Raw genomic sequence first — 20,773 nt, 5'->3', positions numbered from 1 at the left:
AAGAGTGTTTTGCCTCCTTGGTTAAAATTCTTCCTAGGTATTTTATTCTTTTTGATGCAATTTTAAGTAGAATTAAAAAAAATTCTTTCTGCTAATTTGTTACTAGTGTATAGAAACACAACTGATTTTTGTGTATTGATTTTGTATCCTGCAACTTTAATGAATTAGTTGAACAGTTCTAACAGTTTAGTGGAGTCTTCAGGGTTTTCTATGTAGAGTATCATGTCATCTGCAAATAAAGAACATTTTACTTCTTCCCTTCCAATTTGGAAAGCCTTTGATTTCTTTCCTTGCCTAACTTCTCTGGCTAGGGACTTCCAGAACTATGTTAAATAATGGTGAGAGTGGGCAACCTCATCTAGTTCATCATCTTAGAGGAAAACCTTTCAGTTTTTCACCATTGAGTATGATGTATAGCTTGTGGCCATAATATGGCCTTTATTATTATGCTGAGGTATGTTCCCTCTACACCCAGTTTATTGAGCATTTTTATTACGAATGAATGTTAAATTATGTTAGATGCTTTTTCTGCACCTACTGAGAAGATCACGATTTTTACCCTTCATTTTATTATTGTGGTGTTCGCACTGATTTGCAGATGTTGAATCATCCTTGTGTCCCAAGAACAAATCCCAGTTGATCATGGAGTATGATCCTTTCAATGTACTGTTGAATATGGTTTCCTAACATTTTTGTTGAGGATTTTTGCATCTGTGTTCATTAGGGATACTGGCCTGCAATTTTCTTGTGGCATCCTTGTCTGGTTTTGGCATAGGGGTAATGCTAGCTTTGTAAAATGAGTTTGGAAGTGGTCCCATCTGTACTGATGTTCTGGGGAAGAGTCTGAGAAGGACTGGTATTAATTCTTCTTTAAATGTTTGGTAAAACTCACCAGTAGAGCAATTTGGTCCTGGACATTGATAGATTTTTAGAGTTAAAATATATAAACAATACTTAAATTACTTCTGGGTAAACACTGCTCACTGTGGCATCTAGCAGACTACTATCATTAGTTTTATGTCTACTGTTTCAATATCAAAACCCTGTGCAACTCTCCCAAATGACAGAATCCAGAGATCCACACCCAAGTTTTCCCAAGTCCTGTTCATTCATTTACAAATAAAAACTATTTGTTTGGTTTGGCTAAACTGCTATAACAAAGAGAGCCTAAAACACAATGGATTAAACTAAGTTAATTTATTTCTCTCTTATAAAACAGTCTAATGCTAAGTGTGCTCACCTCCACATGTGCTTCTAGCCTGCTGGATGTGGAGGTGAAAGTCTCCAGCAAGGGCTTTGTATTTTAGGCAATGATCTAGAAGACGCACACATCATTTGTGCACATGCCATTATTCTAAACTTAGACACAAAGCCATATCCACTGCAAGAGAAACTGAGATACAAGGACTAGCTAGGCTGCTACATATGCACCCAGTTAAAACCTGGGGTTCCCTTTCTAAAAAGAAGAGTAAACAATGGACATGGAAGGCAATTTTTAGCCTAATCTATGCCATCCTGAAAAGACTTGGATTAGTATCTACAAGTTCTGTCTGTCTAGCCTGCCTCTCCTTCCTCCTGCGTCCACTACTTTCACTTCACTCTCCTCCGCTTTACTTTCTCTCTGCTTTTAATGCTGGTTCTGCTGGTTCTGGTCACTGGCATCTTCACCACTTGCTCAGTATGCTTTTGCCTGACCTCATCCATGTTATGATTTAACTTCCAACCTTTATACTCATTTTGAACGTCTACCCTGTTCCTTAAGCCTGTGTATGTGTGTGTGGTGTGTATACATACATACATGCCACTGAGACTTATCGACTTAAAGTCCCAGAAATACTGCAAACTCAACCTTTCCTAAAGTGAATCCATGATCTTTCCTACAAACTTGTTTCTTTTTCTGGAGTACTCACTATTATGTTAAGAATCACCTTCTAGGAAATGTGGAAACACTATGCAGTTTTTCTTGTTTACCTCACCAAGACTTTAGACCATAATGTTCTTAATATTTCCCACCTGTCCTTGCTACCACTACTTTCTCAGTTCAAGATTTTCATATGAATATTCTAATGCAATAGTTTCTTTTTTCACTTCTCCCACTACTCCAATTCAGACTCCATACATCTGTTTGGGTGATCTTTGTAAAATGCAAGTCTGATCATAATACTCACCTACATAAACACCTTTAATGGCATCCTCACAAAAGAGAATAAGATAATAACATATGACATATAAGGTATAATCTCACTACCTACCTCTCTAGTCATATTTCTTGCTAAATTCCATGTTGCAGCTGTGCTGAACAATTTACCCTAATGCATTGTGGTCTCTCTTTCTTGTTCCTGCGGCCTTTCTCACATTGCTGCTTCTGCTTGAAAAGGTACTCCAGTTCTCTGCCAGATTCCTGGGCATTAAGTGTCTAAGATTCAACTCAAGTGTCAACTGCTTTTTGAAGTTGTATTTGTGGTACTTAAAGTTGTAATGACATCCTTATTTATAACACACTATGCCCTTGACTCCCAGGACCACACGTGACCTCTTCTTCTTTTAGATCTCTCCTGTGTTACATATAAACTCCTATCACAGCAATCACAACACTTTGTGCACTTGTTTTACATTTTACTAAATATGTTGACAGCAGTAACCAAGCTTATCAGTCTCTGAATTTACAAGGCCTTGCACAGTGTCAATGACAGGCTATAAAATGATTATAAAAATTAAATGTTTAAACTAATTGATACAGACAGGGACTATACACATACAATAAAGGTCTAAGCTCATCGGCTTATATTTACAGCATGATTCAGGTTGTGATAAAGTTTCCTGGAGGGGGAAAAGGTTGCTACGGCCAAGTTAAGTGGCCCAAGTGGAGAGACAGGCCATTTGTCATTCTAGGGAGTGAAAAAGCTTTAAGGCCTCACCAGTAATCTCTTAATTTTCAAAAGTTATAGTTTTAGATAATCAGGTATTATTTGATAGTGACTTGTAGAATATGGCAAACATTTAAAAAAATTCATCATACTATCTTTGCCCTTGAATAGAACAGTTTACAACACAGCTAGAAAGATAAGATAGACTGTCATGAAACAAGAATGTATCTTTACTTCTTCAGATAGCCCAGTTCTGCTTTATACCACCAGTTTTTTGTTTTTTTTTGTTTTTTTTTTTTAAATTACCACCAGTTCTTAACCTGGACAAACAGGCCAAGAAAACTGGATTAGTAACATTTTAAGAACGAAACTTTTAAACTTGTTCTGAGGTTATCTGACATTATCTTGACAAAGGGCTTTTGTGGCAAAGATGATAATTATAATTACACTGATCGACTGCTGGACTACCAAGCAACTGTTTCAACGCAAAACTTATCAATTAGAAACCTAGCATTTAGATACACACATGACATCTTGGTGGACATTTCTGTATATCACTATCTCAGAAATAAAAATTTAGCAACCATGGTTTGGTATATTCAACTCACTTTTGGAAAGAAAGTGGGTTAGAATCAAATACAAAATGAATGCCTGAATGAATATATCTGACATTAAATGTCCCATAAGGACTCTTAAAATGTAAAGGAACAAAGCAATTCTTTGTCCTCTCCTTTAACCACTCAATTAACTCTTATTCAATTGTTATTCTCCATGCAGCCCTCCTGGAATTTCCTGGACAGTTGGCTCCCCCTCCTCCTGTAGGCCCCCGGCATGCTAATGATCATACTTCAAGGTATATACTACAGCTTGGCTCACCCGAAGTCTAGTGCTTTCCTCTCCTACAGAGGCTGAAAAAAAACGGAATCCCCAGACTCCCTTAAGGCTACAGGTGGCCATCTGGCACAAAGTTGGCCTCTCCCATGGATAGCTTTCCTTTTCCACTAAAACCTCAGGGAGGAGAGAGTCCTTAGCTCTTTCCTGTTCTCCCTGCCCAAAACACAGACAAGATGGCTGCTGAACCTCCAAGCATTGTGTAACAGTAAGGACTGGGGAAGACAGGGGAGAAGGGTGTGGGGAACTGATGACAAGTGGAGCCAGTTGCTCAGCCCTGGACTGCATACCTTCAGGCATCTCGTTAAGAGCCACTTTTTTTTTTTTTAAGGTTGAGATATAACTGACATAGAACATTACATTAGTTTTAGGTGTACAACATGATGACTTGATATATGTATATATTGCAAAATGATTACCTCAATAAGATTAGTTAACATCTATTACTATACACAGTTACAAAGTTTTTTTTTCTTATGATGAGAACTTTTAAGATTTACTCTCTTAACTTTCAGATATATTATACCATGCTGTACATTACATCCCAGGACTTATTTATCTGATAATTCTAAGTTTGTACCTTTTGGAATCCCCCTCACCCCGTCTCTGGCAACCATCAACCTAATCTGTTCTCTGTATCGATATGAGTTTGTTTTGTTTTTGTTGTAGATTCCATATATAAGTGAGATCATACAGTATTTTTCTCTGACATTTCATTTAGCATAATACCTTCAAGGTCCATCCATGTTGTCACAAATGGCAAGGATATATTGTACAACACAGGGAATACAGCCAGTGTTTTATAATAACTATAAATGGAGTACAACCTTTAAAAATTGTGAATCACTGGATGGACCTAGAGATTATCATACTAAGTGAAATCAGACAAATATTATATGGTATCACTTTTTTGTGGAATCTAAAAAACAGTACAAATGAACTTATTTACAAAACAGAAACAGACTCACAGACAGAAAAAAAAATTACGGTTACCAAAGGGGAAGAGTGGGGAGGGATAAATTTGGAATGTGGGATTAACAGATGCACACTACCATAATATAAAAAAAATAATAAGGATTTATTGTATAGCACAGAGAACTATATTCAGTATGTTGTAAGGGAAAAGAATTAAAAAGGAATATAGATATATACACACACATAACCAAATCACTTTGCTGTACACCTGAAACTAACACAATATTGTAAATCAACTATATTTCAATTAAAAAATTGTGAATCACTATACTGTACACCTGTAGCTTATATAATATTGTACATCAACTACACTTCAAAAAAAATTAATAAAGCAGGTGGTGTGGTTCAAGGACATACTGAACCTGGCTATGAATCCCAACTTTACCACAAACTAGCTATGTAACTTTAGGCAAGTTCCTTAACCTCTCTGTACTACTTTCTGCAAATAAAATGGTAAACCTAATATGATTTCTGAAGAAACTCCTAGATCAAAAATTCTATTAATCTTTCTTAAAAATAAGAACTAATTATACAATGGAATATTATTCAGCCATGAAAAAGAAGAGCCACTTTCTTGTTTAAATCTCTGTAGTAGGAGTTTTTGTCACAAATGAACTGTATGTCTCTTAACAGCACCTGACATGGTCCTTAATTATCTGTTAAGTGTGCTTTATTGGCTATGAAGTCATAGGACCAGGTCTAAATCTCACTTTTCTAACTTCAGTGCCATGCTCCTCATCTGCCTCTCTAAACAATGTGCTAACCATGTACCAGGGAACGACATGTATGAACGACAGCACTTGCTAAGGACTTTAAAATAGCAACACAGCCCACCATGTAAGTTAATCTTTCACTTTGAGGTTACAAGAATCAATTTTTTTCAATTAACTCTTAAGAGGCACATAGCCACCCCAACTTACATAACAAAAACTAACAAATGAAGAACCCCTCTCCCCCACCACACACACACAAGCAATGAGACACATTCTACATTTCTCTTCATTTTGTTTCTCATTTGGAGACAGTGACTACAATTCATTTTCAGCTGCATACATAATTGTCTTGGATTTGTTCTTATGTTACCCCTTGTGGAAATATGATTTTTAACATCTCTACTGCAGTCATATCTAGCAAAAATAGAAAGATCATTTCAAGGTTTCAGAGAGAGATTCATCATGGAAATATAAGGATGGAATAAAGTATAAATGAGCCTTCAAATTACTTCTCTCTGAAGACATTCAGATAGTGAGCCATTATGCTACCTATGATGTGGTACACTGTAAGTTTTGGATGGAAAAGTTTATACCTGAAAGTCATTTTCATAAAACTTGTTTTTCAGGGAACCCTCATTCTTGTGGCAAGCCTTCCCTTTTCTGAGAAATACATCCAAGTTATCTGCATCAATTCTAACTGGTCTTAGTATTTACTGAGCATTTATGATGAGCTCAGTACTGCCGCCAATGACTTGCCCACAGTACTTCATTTAACTACTTGGCTACACTGAGAGGCTGTGTAATGTAGTAGTTACAGACACAAGTTCTAGAGCTGAAGTGATGTGGTTTGAATCCTAACTCTCCTCCTAACGAGCTGTGTGATCCTGGAAAAGCTTCCTAATGCTCCGTGCCTCAGTCTCCCCAGTGGTAAAACGGGGGATAAAAATCATACCTACTTCATGGGATTATTGTGATGATTAAATGAATTAATACATGTAAAGCACTTAAATGACATTTCCCATGTATAAGTACTATTTTAACTATGTGCTAATTTACCCTCTCATCAACTCTGTGTGATAAGTATTGGCCCCACGTCACAGAAGAGAACCCTGAGGCTGAGGTGGTAAGGAATTTATTCAAAGCCACAAAGCTATTAGGAAGGAGAACTGAGAACCAAACCTGGAGTGTGTGATGTCGCAGCACACAGTTTATGTCACTAACAGAAATTATCTAAAATAACGATGCACTCCAGTCTAAAAAGAGCTAAATAGGTAAAAGACAATGAGCTTACAATGGGCATACCTGTGGAAGATCTGTAAGATATATCAAAACAGTGTAACAACTGGTTTCTTCAGTTATTTAGGGGGGTAAGTTTTCTAGCTATATCAACTCTGCTGGTCTTTTTCTAATGCACTTTCTTAAAATAAGGCAATTAAGAAAGGCATTCCTCAGTTCCTTGCAGCTCACCTGTCCTAAAATTTTTTTGAAAGCAAACCTGCCTGTGTTATATGAAACAGAACTTTGGGGGTTCCAAGTAATCATAAAATGTGTGCTCGAGAATGTGTGAAACTGTTACAGATTTTATTGGGAGTGGAATAGTGAGTAATTTGAGTAAAAAATGTTTCTACCTACCAGCACACCTACTTGTTTAGGCTGAAAAGGGTTGACAGAATTCTAAGTCCTTATATTTTACACACTTGATTCTCAATTCAAGCAGCAAAATCTGTAACACAGATACTTCTTGAGGATTTGACAATGCTGGTATTTAAGAGGGGTATTCAGATTTTATTATTAACTGGCTGCTTGATTTTTTAAAATACAGCACAGAAAATACACTGAGCTAAATCATCAATTTTATCAGATAAGGTTGTTTTCTACATTTTCTCAACAGACTGATTTTTCCTACTTTTTAATTCTCTACAGCAATTGTACATAAGACGTTAATCATTCTGACCTTTTTTATAAAAGGAAGGTTGCTGAGTAAATCTTTGTTTCTCACTCATTTATCCCACACACTGTAGACTGGTCTGAAACACCTGTGCGTCACTAATGTCAGGGTTGCACATGCATCAGTGGTTACATATTTCTGTTGTAAGGTTATAGCAGATGTCCTAAGGAGGTAAATTCTTTGATACAGTCTGAAGCAGAGAAATAATGGAAAACAAAAAGGCAAAGTTTCTTTTGGACTTTTTTCTCTCAGATTTAGCTTAGTATGCTAAACACCACTAACAACAAGTGGGTTTATAGTAAGTATATTGTCAGCTTGTTTCTGTAATCTAAGAATAAAATGGTAATTATAACATTTAAAAAACTTTCATTAAATTTTCAATTCATGAGATTTGTGATTTTCTCACGCTGGGGTACTTTATTTATCTGTTTAAAAGAATTCTAACAGGAGGTTGATTGGTCATTTTTAATAGGAGTATACAGTATATAAGGGACAGAGTATAAACACATACTAGAATAAATGACTGAAAGCTTATCTGTCTAAATTCTAAATGATAGCAAACTTAAAATGTTTACTTGTATTATCTTTTAAAGATGTTAAGTATTTCCCCCTTTCCCACAACATCCTTTAGTGGATTATTTAGAAATGGTTTTCCTTAGAAAATAAGGATACATGACTTCTTAAAATCCTTTATCAAAGGGATTACATAAATTATAAAGAATTTTAATAAGTATAAATATAGAATATATATTAAATACTATATATACAATACTATTAATATTAAAGGAAATGTCTAACATGATAGTGTATTAATACTACAGGCAAACTATTTATTTCTCTTAGAGAATTGTTTCTTTAATCACACAGAAACTAGATGATGTCAAATTATATGTAGCTTAAAAATAAATTAATTTTGGACTTACGAACATACATTGACTTTAAAATTATAGTTTAAGAGTACCATTTCATGATTAACTCTCTTCTAAATAATGTGTTCATGCAACGCTGCTATTATTCAGGCAGTTGAGATTTTAATCAGGAAGATCAGTTCAGCAATATTTTTATACATCTTTTAAATATCTCTTTTATTCCAAAAATTTCCTGTTAAGATTTTTTAGGGCAAAAAAAGAGGAACCTTATTCAACTGTGAGATAATTACGACTCAAAATGACAGGTGCTTACACTGTCTGACTGTTTTTGTTTTCATAACATCAGAATGAAGTCTGCTAGTCTTGGTCTCTTTACTGACTGCTGTGCAGCTGCCACTTCTGTTTCATACTCTCACTTTGGCTTCTTATTCCCTGGGACTGCTCAGTTCCCCAGGATGCTTCTCAAGCCTGCATTTTTTACCTGCTTCATCTTGTCTCCTTTCACCGGTTTTACTAATGTTTCTCATGTACTCTGGATCTGGTGAGAATACCAGGAGCTTTGTTCATTTCCCTTGCATCTTGTTATTATTTAACAGTTCTATAGTTTTAGCTTACATTTTTGAACGTTCATGTTTGTTCTGCATTTCAATATTTGTTTAGATTTATTCACATACTAACTTCTTGCTTACCTCCTTTTTGCATCTCAGTCTTCACCTTTGGGTTTAATTTATTTCTTTCTGAAAGCGCATCCAACTCTTCACTTGTTTGTTTCTCAAGGGTACTGACCACTTCTGGGCTTCAAGCCACCCTGGATCAACTTCTACCTTTTGCCAACAGTCCTCTCTTGCTCATGTTTGAGAATGTTTTCCTCTTCAGCTTCATCCTACCTGCTTTCTGTCTCTCAAGGATTCATTATAATTTCTTGTCTGATGAACCCAGTCTTATGGTCTAAAGCAGATGTTGATTTATTCATTTTAAAAACATCTTCTCTGTCATCACAGGACCAAAAGGGGATACCATGGCATGTGCTCAGACCTCAGTCTTGAAGTGTAACTCCCACAAGTGTTGATCGCTATGTTTTTTTTCATTCACGAGTGTATCAATTAAAAATCAGGCCAAATAGGACTTCCTAGGTGGCGCAGTGGTAAAGAATCCGCCTGACAATGCAGGGGACATGGGTTCAAACCCTGCCCTGGGAAGATTCCACATGCCATGGAGCAACTAAGCCTGTGCACCACAACTATTGAGCCTGTGCTCTAGAGCCCGTGAGCCACAACTACTGAGCCCACGTGCCACAACTGTTGAAGCCCATGCGCCTAGGGCCCCTGCTCCACCAGAGAAGCCACTACAATGAGGAGCCTGTGCACCACAATGAAGAGTAGCCCTCACTCGCAGCAACTAGAGAAAGCCCGTGTGCAGCAACAAAGACCCAACGCAGCCCATAAAATAATTAAAAAAAAAAATCAGGCCAAATAGTTTTTACCTGTAGAAGTATACATAATCATTTCTCATAGCTGTCCCTGACAGTAAGTCCAAAAGGCACTCTCAAGTAGTAGAAAGAACATGGGTTTCTGAGTTATATAACCTGGAGCAAATCTTGATTTTATTACATTCTATTAGACTTCAGGTAGTTATTTAACCTCCTCGAGACAGACGGTCACCTCATCCATAAAATGGAGATGATCACACTTATGTACTTGGAGATTTTATAAACAAAGATTATATTAGCTTTTCCACAGATACTAGTTTCCTCTTTTGCTACATGGACAATGAAGAATTAAATGGTTTAAGTTCCTACTTGTGTTGTAAACCTCATCTCCCACTGCCTTAAAATTAAAAAAAAAAAAAAAGTCCAGTAAGTGATATAGTGCATCACACAGACTTTGATTTTATACATTCTGGCAATTCTTTTGTTTTCATAATTTTTGTTTTTCCCTATTAGCTGTGATCATACTGAGTTTTAAAATTTATTATTTCGGCTTTTTTCCTATGCTAATGGAATACCAGTGGAATAATATAGTTGACCCTTGAACAACATGGCGGTTAAGGGTGCTGACCCACTGTGCAGTTGAAAATCCATGTGTAACCTATAGTCGGCCTTTCGTATCTGCGGTTCCTCCACATTTGTGGATTCCGCGAACCATGTACCATGCGTGCAGTATATACAGCATTTACTACTGAAAAAATATCTGTGTGTAAGTGGACTGGTTCAGTACAAACCTTTGTTGTTCAAGGATCAATTGTATATTAGAGATGCCAACGAATCTGGAAAACTTCTACATATTTTTAAAATTAATTCATAGTAATTGATAAAGATTCTACTTTTGATAAAAGGCAGGACAAATCAGATTTCATAATACAAACATTGATTGCACTTTAAAAAAATGCACTGGAATAGCCTTATTTTAGCAATTAAGGATTTTTGAAAGAGCACAATGTCCCCCCTCAAAAATTTGGTTAACAGAAACTATAGGGTACCCATTAAAGAAGTTTATGCAAAAATAAAATCAAGGTAATTAATTTTGAAAAAAACTAAATTTTATGTTGCTTTCAAAAAGGTAAAGAAAAAAACCCTTTCATCTAAAATAAATAACAGCTCTACATGGTTACAACAGATCTGCCATCAACATAGCCATCTCTGAATGTCACTTTATTTAGCTACAAAAATTAAGGCTCAGATACAAATGAAAGAACAATATTATGGGCACAAGTAAAATAAAACGAATTATAAGTCAGAAAACTCAACTTATAACCAATAATTTAGCAACATAGTACATATTTATAAAGACCCTTCTGGAATGACATATCAGGGCCTAATGTATATTCAAATCAAGCCAGCTTTTCAGAAACTTAATGTAGAAGATTCTTTCTTTAACAATGGAATCTTATAACCACAAGGTCTCAATGACCTAGAGCATCATGTTTTGAGAATAAGAAATATGGAACAATGGTTTGGGCTCTATCATAAGAATAATTACATCTTGTTTTGTTTGTCCTGAGGAAAGAGAGGCTTATCAGAAAGAAATACAGTTCTGATCTATAGTTTGACATCTGGCTCAGAGAAAAGAGCTGGCTTAGGGACATCTCATTTAGTAAATGACCAGAGCCCTAAACTAAAAAAAGATCCCATGGAGGTTTTTATTTACAGAGAACAAAACCCTTGGCTAGGTAGAAAAGGTCAGGGAAAGAGGAAGAAAGAAAGGGAAGGAAGGAGTCATTCATTTTTTTGTTTTTATTCTGACTTAAGAATTTATTAATTTGTAATTGAGATATAACTGATATGTTGTATACCTTAAACAAGTAGTATTACATAATTTGATATGTTTATATATTGTAAAATGATTACCACAATAAGTTTAATTAATATCACCTCACATAGTTTAAATTTTTCTTTCCTCTGGTGAGAACTTTTAAGATCTACTCTCTTGGCAACTTTCAAATATATCAATTAATACAGTATTGTTAACTGTTTCTTTTACTCTACACTTAGCAAATCAATTGAGGCCAGGGGAATGAGGTCAACACTGAGGAAGAGCTGAGAGATACACAAAAAGAAATCAGATGCTGGTCATGTGGCTTAAGCCCACAGATAAGTTGTGCCTTGACTGTAGACCTGTGTGAGTCAACATGATCTCTTGACTGCTCAAGCCTGTCTGAGCTGGGTTTAGTTACTTGCAATACAGAATTCTAACCAATAAAATACTGAAATTATAAAAATCTTTCATAAAATATAATTAATTTATTTGTAGCCTGTGACAACCAGTGTTTAACATAATATGCAAAAATATTCCCCCAGGGGTGAAATTATCCAGTAGTTTTCAAAGGTACTTTTTAATCTTTTCATGGGTGTGGTGGAGGGATAGACATTAAGGAGAAAGACACAGTGGCTGGAAATCTTCGTGAGTACATCCTACCACAGATTCTGGATCCTATACAGTGGCAAAGAGTAATATTTCCCTTTATTTTGGCTTTTCATATCAGTATGGTATATAACATAAAAAATTACTGTGGATAGATACCAAAATCTCCCACACAACCCCCACCCCCCAAGAAACTTGCAAAAACCACCATCACCACCACACATTTAAATAAGTATGGTATTTGCGTTTAATGTGAAGGTATGGGTAAAATTCCTAGTTTTAAAGGACCCAAAATAACTGCTTTCAGACAGTATTTTAGAAAAGTTGACAAAGTATTGAGACAAATGTGCTACTTTCTTTTCCAATGATCTCTAAATCCTAATGAAGCTGAATCTATGAAGCATAAAATCCTCTTTAGTCTTAGAGGTAATAAAAGTTACTATTTATTGAGTACTTACGTGTTGGGTACTGTGGCAAAATGCTTCATATACATTTACTCATTTAATTTCTAATTCTTTCTTGCTTCTTTTAGCACAGCTTATTTTAAAATTCCAAATGAAATGTTATGAACAGCACTTCCCAAAGTATGGCCATGAAATGATAACCTTGGGATTGATGCTGGTGTCTTATTTTATGAAGATTTGTCTTCCAACATTTGCAGGTCCCATCTAATACAGCTGCAATGGTTGCAACTGACTGGTTATTTTCTGAGGCTGAACTACATTTAAGAGCCTGTACTAGCAAAGACAAAACATTGGAAAACTCCAAATTTACCATCTCAATCACATCAAGAAACCAGATAACTTGGAGAGCCCTTACAGCAATCTGCCTCTAATAATCTTGCTCACTACGTATTACAGAAATTGAAATTTACAAATTTCAAACCAGGGTTACTCAAAGTGTGGTATGTGAATATAGTACCAAGTCTGCAAACTGTTATTAGCATGGGACAACATTTTCTATATTATTAAGTACAATGTCTAGTTCGGCTAACTTTTTTTTAAATAGCAAGATATGCTTGAAGAAGGACACTGTGTTGACTTATTTTCTAGCCCAACCTCTTTACCTACCATGAACTGATAACAAACAGCTTGTGGAGCAGCTCTTTTGAGCAACATTGCTCTAGACCTCAATTTTGGATATTACCTCTACTTTTTCTGTTCCTGATGCCACACAAAATTTACGTAAATTAACAAAATACTTAGCTTAAAGAGTTACACAGTCATGGAAAAAGCAATAAAAATCAGTACTTGACCTCACCTTTGACAGAAGCAATTTCACACAGGAAACATGACCCTCATAGACGGCAGACAGAAGAGGTGTAATATGATGTTTATCTGGAGCCTATGAAGTAATAGAGATATAGATCACCTTATCCATTTTTCATTTCTTCCTTCTTTCTAGATCTAATTAGGGAATGCTTGTAAATATTCCAAATATACCCATTTTTAGCCTCTTAGAGAGCTGCTAGAGGCCCAAGCTCACAAGCAGTTTCTCCTTGGGAGTCAGCATAGTGAAACAGGTGGAGCAGGGCTTTAACCCCAGCTCAGATCTGGGCTCTGCCCCTTACTCTGCCATCATCTACTGTCGATGGGCCAATAAGGTGCAGGAAGGGAATCTTGAGGGGGTGGAACACAGCCAATGAAGAGACAAAAGACTGCCACAACTGGACCACGTAACATGGTATCCCCTGAGATCTGAAAAGTTCATCTCTCTTGCTGTCACGGGTTACTTAAATATTTTTCTAAAACTCTGAAGTGCAGAAGCTAAAAATGGCAAGAGTCAGGGGATGACTGCTATCTGACTTTTGTCTGAAAGTCCAGTTTAGATTTCTCACATGACTGCAGAGTCCTATGCTCCACTGGGTGATGGCCATTTGCCATAGACAGATAGTGCTAACTCTCAAGTTGCTTTAGAACTTGAAAAGGAAACATCTACCCCCAAGTTTTATCAGTTAAAAAAAAAAATCAATTTGTTCTGCTTATTAAAAAAAAAAAAAGTATGTATTTCTAAGTTACAGAAATTTGGTGTAATTTCAGACTATATTTTTACTTCCTATGAGGTTTCCACCAGTAACTATTTTACAAATCTATAGAAAACAACTGCCCAAAAGCATACAACAGGAATTTTTTCTAGAATGACAATGTTCTTTACATACATTAATATCTGCTCCTTTCAGCAGCAGAAATTCCAGGATTTCAAGCTGCCCACAATCTGCTGCATAATGAAGAGGCTTCCTTCCACCTTCTAGTGTCCGGTTGACGTCTTCTCCCTTACAAGAGAAGCCAAATGAAAACAATATTCATGAAGATGGTAGACTGAAGAAGGGAAATGAGGCACCTGCTATTTTTACATTCTTAAAGCTGCAAGGGTTTCGAGAAAGAATTACATTTCTTGCAAAGTAAAATAAGTAACCAAGAACTTTAAATTCTGCACAATAGCACACAGTATGATAGCAATTCAAATCATGATTAGTCAAGCTGAAAACAATAAAAAATGCTAAATGTAATGAAATCTATTACTGTGCTCTATTTCTAAGGAGTTCAATCAGCATGACGTCAAGATGTGGCCATCAAAGACTGCTGAGTTCAAATACTTAATTTTACACAGATCATATGACACGTATTTTAATACTTCAGAGAAAGCATCACTACTTTGATGGAGGCACACATCATTAGCACAAGGTAATGAGTATTAGCTATTAAGAATTCATTTCATTCACTTATTCAACACTTAAGCACCACTGTGTGGCCGGCTCTGTGCAGAGGCCACAATGGTGAGCAAATCAAAAGTGGCTTCTGACTGCACCGAGCTCACCAACCGGCATGCGAGGCAGATTTCAATCAAATAATCACATGACTAAACACAATGGAGATAACAATATCTACATCTAATGGAATTGTGACAAACTAGATGATCCATGTAAAGCACTTAAGATATTATAGCTAACAGTAATAGAACTATGATTAGCTATTACTATAAGTTATCTATGTACGTAAGAAAGAGACTCAAAAACTGAATCAAACCCGTTACTCAGTCTTTTCTTTTTAATGTTAGGGGACACTATATAGATAATGCAAAAATTTTTCAAACAATGAGGTCATTAAATTCAAACAATTTGAAATCATTAAATATATAGAGGTATCTTTTTTTTTCTCTTAAGGAAAAAGTTTAACTACACAGTTTTACATCCTCCCGTAAGTATCAGAGTGAGCTATATCATCTTACTTATTATTCAAGAGCTAGTACTTAAAAAACAAACATTTCAAGATGTGCTATCATCTGCCTGTCACAACAATCAGTAGAGGCATCAGAGCATTAAGTCAAGAAACTAAATTACACAGAATATTCTCGAGTTCCAGACTAGATGTGTATTTCAAATATATTGTCTCTGTGGAGGAACATGAATTTCATCAAAAATAATTTTCTTCCTTTGAATTACTTGATGATAAAACCACCCTTTTCTGTTAAGAGTACTTGAGTAATTCACAGCAGTAACTTCTAATGGGTTGTTTATTCAAGTCAATATGTGATATTTACAGTAAAATAGGGCCTCTTAGGAAGTATATGAATATAGAAGGAGGGTGTACAACATGCTTCATATCAGTGGAGACTGGGTTAGAGCTCCAATTCTACCATTTAGTTGTAGGACCTTAGACTACTTACTTTCTAAACCTTTGCTTTCTTATCTGTAAAATGGGAATAAAAACACACCTCACTGGGTTTTTGTGTATCATCAAATGAGATAATCCAAAGTATCTCACATAGTACCTGACAGGGTAATATGTTTAATGAAGGTTAAGCATTATTGCTGTGGATTCCTAATATTGGTTTATACTGATTTTAAAAGACTATCCAAAATTAGGTCAATGCAGGTTTCTGCATAATGGTTGAAATACAAAGATATGATTTATTATAATATACTTTATATTCAGAAACAAATTAAAAACTAAGGGCAACTTGGTGTTCCACCTTAGTCTTTATTCACAATTGCAGAAATGTGAGGCTTTGAGGCAAAGAAGTACTGCTTAAAATGATTCAAATAAAACTAGTTTTCATTATTTCCTTTCCATTATTTATATTAACTGGAGAGGATTAACTGGATAGGTCTTTTCAGTGAAATAAAGTAAAGAAATAACTGCAGTAAGTATTCAATAAGATAACTTTTTCAAAAAGATATTTTCCTGAGTCAAAATATGTGATATCTTCCTTCCTTACTTATTACAAGCATGCAAACTGCATATGAAAAGGAACTATTGTGAGTTTAAACTTTCTCCTTTATCCCTGCCGCCACTGCCTTTACAATTCTTATTTTAGCAGACAAAAATTAAAATACTGGAATGGCTTTGTGTGAATGACAGGAAAGAAAGGATCTTCTTCTGCAGGCCTTTGCAAAAGCAGTACTTACAGAGAAACTTATAATACTAAACGCCTGTAATGGAAAAGTAGAAAGGGCTCAAATTAACAATCTTTGTACTTCTACCTTAAGAAACGGGGGTGGGGGGAGCACATGGAAATCTCTGTACCTTACTCAATTTTGCTGTGAACCTAAAAAATGTTCTAAAAAATAAAGTCTATTAAAAAAAATTCAAAATAAGCAGGAATCAATGAAATGAAAAACAGAAAAATAATAGAAATCAAAAGCTGATTCTCTGAGATCAATACAACTGATAAATCCCTAGCTAGAATGATGGGGGGGTGTAGTGAAGACAGAAAGTGCTAATATCAGACTTTACAGACTATCTTCCCACAAAAGAAACTCCCAGGCTCCAGATGGCTACACTGGTAAATTTTTTACCAACCATTTAAGAAAAAAGGAGTAATACCAATTCTACATACTCTTTCAGAAAACAGGAAGCACCCAAACTCATTCTATGAGGTCAGCATTACTCTGATTCTAAAACGAGACAAAGATGTTACAAGAAAAGACCACCACAGGCTAATATCCCTCACAAACACAAATTCTAAACAAAATTTGAGCAAACTGAATCCAACAATATATAAAAAGTATAACAGACCATGGTCAAGTGGTGTTTATCCCAGGAATACAAGGTTGGTTGAATATTTGAAACGTCAGTCAACATAATTCACTATTTTAACAAATTAAACAAAGAAAAACTATATCATCATCTCAAAAAGCATCTGATGTGGGGGGGACTCGAGGGGGGTGGAATACGGGGATTAAAAAAAAAAAAAAAAAGCATCTGACAAAATCCAACATCCTTTACTGATAAAAACTCAGTAAACTAGAGAAAGGACACTTCCCTGGCCTAATAAGGAGCTTTTACAAAAAAAGTACAATTAACATCATACTTAATTGGTGACAGACTGAATGCTTTTCTCCTAAAATCAGGAACAAGACAAGATGTCTGTTTCTACTACTTTTATTCCACACTGTAGTGGAAGTTCTAACCAGTGCAACTAGGGAACAACCAGACAAACCCCATCCCTTTTGAAAAGAAAGAAGTATAACTGTCTTTATTTGCAGGTGGTGTGATCGTCTATGTAGAAAGTCCAATGGAATCTACCAAAAAGTTACTAGAATAAGTAATTTTAGCAATGCTGAAGGACAAAAGATCAATATATCAAATCAACTGCATTTTTATATAGCACTAGCAATTAGTAATTGCGAATCAAAACTAAAACCAATATTATTTATGTTATACAAATTTATGAAATAATAAGTCTAACAAAAAATGTACAATACCTATATACTGAAAACCTACGAAACACTATTGAGAGAAATCAGAGAGGATCTAAATAAATAAACAGATACAGCACATTCACGAGCTGGGAGACTCAAGACTGTAAAGATGTCAATTTTCCACACACTGATGTATAGATTCAATGCAATACCAGTTAAAACCCAGCAGGCTTTTTAAAAAGACATTGACAAACTGACCCTAAATTTCATATGGAAATACAAGCAATCTATAACAGCCAAAACAACTTTGAAAAAACAATTTGGAGGGCTAACACTACCTGATTTTAAGAATTATTAAAAACTGCAGTAATCAAGAAAGCATTGTATTGGCATAAAATTATAAAATATGCAAATATATACTGATAGAAAGCAGATTAGTGGTTGCTTACTGGGGGGTAAAAGAAGGGAGGGACTACAAAGGGGCACTTGAGGGTAACGGCATCTACCTTTCATAATCTTGATTGTGGTGATGGTTTCATGACTGTATACATGTCAAAACTTATCAAACTGCACTCTTTAAATATCTGCAATTTCTTGCATTTCAATTACACCTCACTAACAGATTTTCCTAAGTCTCTCTGGCTCTATTCTTATAAAATGAGATGCTAACAAATCAATATTTGAAGTAGAACAGGGGCAGGAATGACTAACAGTACCTTCATGTGAGACTTAAAGAGCAAAAGCTATTTGAGGTCAAGTTCCTTCATCGTTAGTACTGAATGAAAAGCCCCTGACCTCTATATTCTGTAACTCAACAAACTCCATGGAACAAGAAGTTTTATAGTGGGATAAGAGTGCACCAATATGACCCCTACTAGCTGGGTGGGCTTCAGAGATCAAAACAATTGTCTGGATTACTGAAAAAAGCTCTTACTTGGCACCCCTGACTTCCAGCCCCATCATGCCTACTCCATCCTTTACTCTGCAACTACAGGGATCTTGCTAAACACAACATGTGGTCATGTCATTCCCCTTTTAAAATACTCTGATGACCACCCATTGCTCCTAGAGAATAAGTCTAAACAACTTAACACAGTTCATGAGACTTGGAGTGATTTATCCAGTGACTACCTTTCCAACTTTAATTCTCAGAGCATCCCTCCCCACTGTCCTTTGTTCAGTTAATTCCTACTAATTCTTTAGAATCAAGCTTTAATCAAACTTACTCTGGAAAGTCATCTTTTAACTACCTCGACTTTGAGTAATACGACCTTCACAGGGGTGCCCAAAGCACCCTGCATTTCCCTGTGTCACATTCTACTCAATCTGCCTCTATCTGTATCCTCTAAGAAGACAGGTCAGGTATCATGTCACTATTATTTACTTTTGCAGCTCCAATGCCTAGTATAGTTTTGACACATAATAAATTTTACAAAATAGAAGTTTTTAGACTGAACAAATGGTGAAATTGTTCAAGCAACAGACTTTGGAAGTAAGTCATACACGACATCTTCTATTTCAGGCAAATACTGATAATGCATTAGTTATCCAGTAATAGCAACAGTTACTTGAGATCAGTGGTATGTTTACTGATGTAGGGGTTTGAATGACAATTTCACCAGCTTTCCAGCAGTCTGGATAGGTGGTAACTTCAGCAGTCGTGGTGAAATAGGGAAGGAAGAGAGTGCCCTATCTAGTTCCTTTCTCCTCACCGTCGGCATTAGTGAATGACATCAGAAGACAGGATGTTAGACACTGAATCTGTAAGCTTCATTCTAACGTCATAAAACATTACCAGCTACAGAGAAAAATCTAACCCTAATTTTGCTTCCCAGATTCTGAGGATAGAAGAGAGAGATGCACAATTTCAACAGGTCCCTTTACTTTACTTTTCTATCTTCCACAGAGACTATTTTTAATCTTTCATTTTTTATAAGCCTCCTCCTTCGTTTTTATTCTCAGCAGATAACCTCATATCCTTCTTCAAACAGAAAACTGTCTTCAGACATGAACTTCCTCCCGAACTTCTCTCTACATCTTCCTGCAACTGACAAATCCTTTCCTATCTAAAGCCAATCCCTCACCTAAGTTTTGGATATTATCCTTTCCTGTTTTCTTAAAAACTTATTCCTTTGTTTATCTATTTTCTTGCCTGTGTTTTCAACCTCTCCTGCTGTACTGGCTCCTTCTCACCAGAATACGCCATTCACAACTCTTCCACTAAAAAAAGCAAACAGCAAAACAAAAACCTATCCTTGGACTTGACATTCATCCTTTGGTTACTAATCTCTCTCCTCCCTTTCATGGCTAAACCTTCCAAAAGCATCATCTATATTTGCTATCTCCAGTTTCTCACTTCCTGTTCTAATCTGGCTTCCACCCTCAATACTATACCATAGCCATTTTTGCTGGGGTCAAAGACCTCCATGTTGCGAAATGCAAAGGTTATCTCTTGGTCCTCACCTTAACTGACCCCCCCAACAGTGACAAAGTTGATCACTCCTTCCTTTTTTAAACACTCTCTCTTCCCTTGGCTTCAGGGATACCACGTGGTCATAGTTTTCCTCCTGCTCTGACTATTCCTTCATTGTTTCCTCTTCTGACTTGTCTACTTCTACTAGATGTTTAAAACAAATTTTTGAGCTCTTGGTTATGAATTCAGATAATTATCATATATTTAAAATTCAAAGTTGATAAAAATTGTATAATCTTGTAATAGTGTCTTTATAGGGATACCTTGATTATAGAATTTGGGGTGATTTCCTTAGTGATAAAGTTTATATGTTTTTAAAGACATCATCATGCAGTAATATCATGTGTCACAGAGTTGGGCAGCAATAAATTCTCACCATGATATGGGTGTAAATAACCAGACAGGTGACAAATAACTCTGCACACAGCTTCTATTTACCATATCAGTTCAAGTAAAGCAGGCTGGCAAATCTAGCTTGTCATCGCATCCAGGCTTGTCTAGCTTCATCTTTCCCTTTTCAGCAAGAATAAGTT

At 35.8% G+C, this 20,773-nt stretch overlaps 1 protein-coding gene across 3 annotated transcripts in view; it reads right to left on the bottom strand.

The window, feature by feature from the left end:
- MTPN (myotrophin) overlaps nucleotides 1-20,773 on the bottom strand; it is a 75,247-nt gene that overhangs the window by 28,214 nt on the left and 26,260 nt on the right. For 2 of the 3 annotated variants that reach the window (XM_057731631.1, XM_057731629.1), the window contains exons 2-3: nucleotides 14,282-14,395; nucleotides 13,384-13,467 (exon numbers count right to left, since the gene is read on the bottom strand). In XM_057731631.1, coding sequence (XP_057587614.1) covers nucleotides 13,384-13,467; nucleotides 14,282-14,395 — 198 coding nt within the window. Of the gene's footprint in view, nucleotides 1-11,813; nucleotides 12,193-13,383; nucleotides 13,468-14,281; nucleotides 14,396-20,773 lie in introns of those variants that run through there. The other variant, XM_057731630.1, reaches the window with a different exon arrangement.

This window comes from Hippopotamus amphibius, chromosome 4, assembly GCF_030028045.1.
Source record: "Hippopotamus amphibius kiboko isolate mHipAmp2 chromosome 4, mHipAmp2.hap2, whole genome shotgun sequence".
NCBI lineage: Eukaryota > Metazoa > Chordata > Mammalia > Artiodactyla > Hippopotamidae > Hippopotamus > Hippopotamus amphibius.
This window is presented reverse-complemented; position numbering and strand designations above follow the sequence as displayed.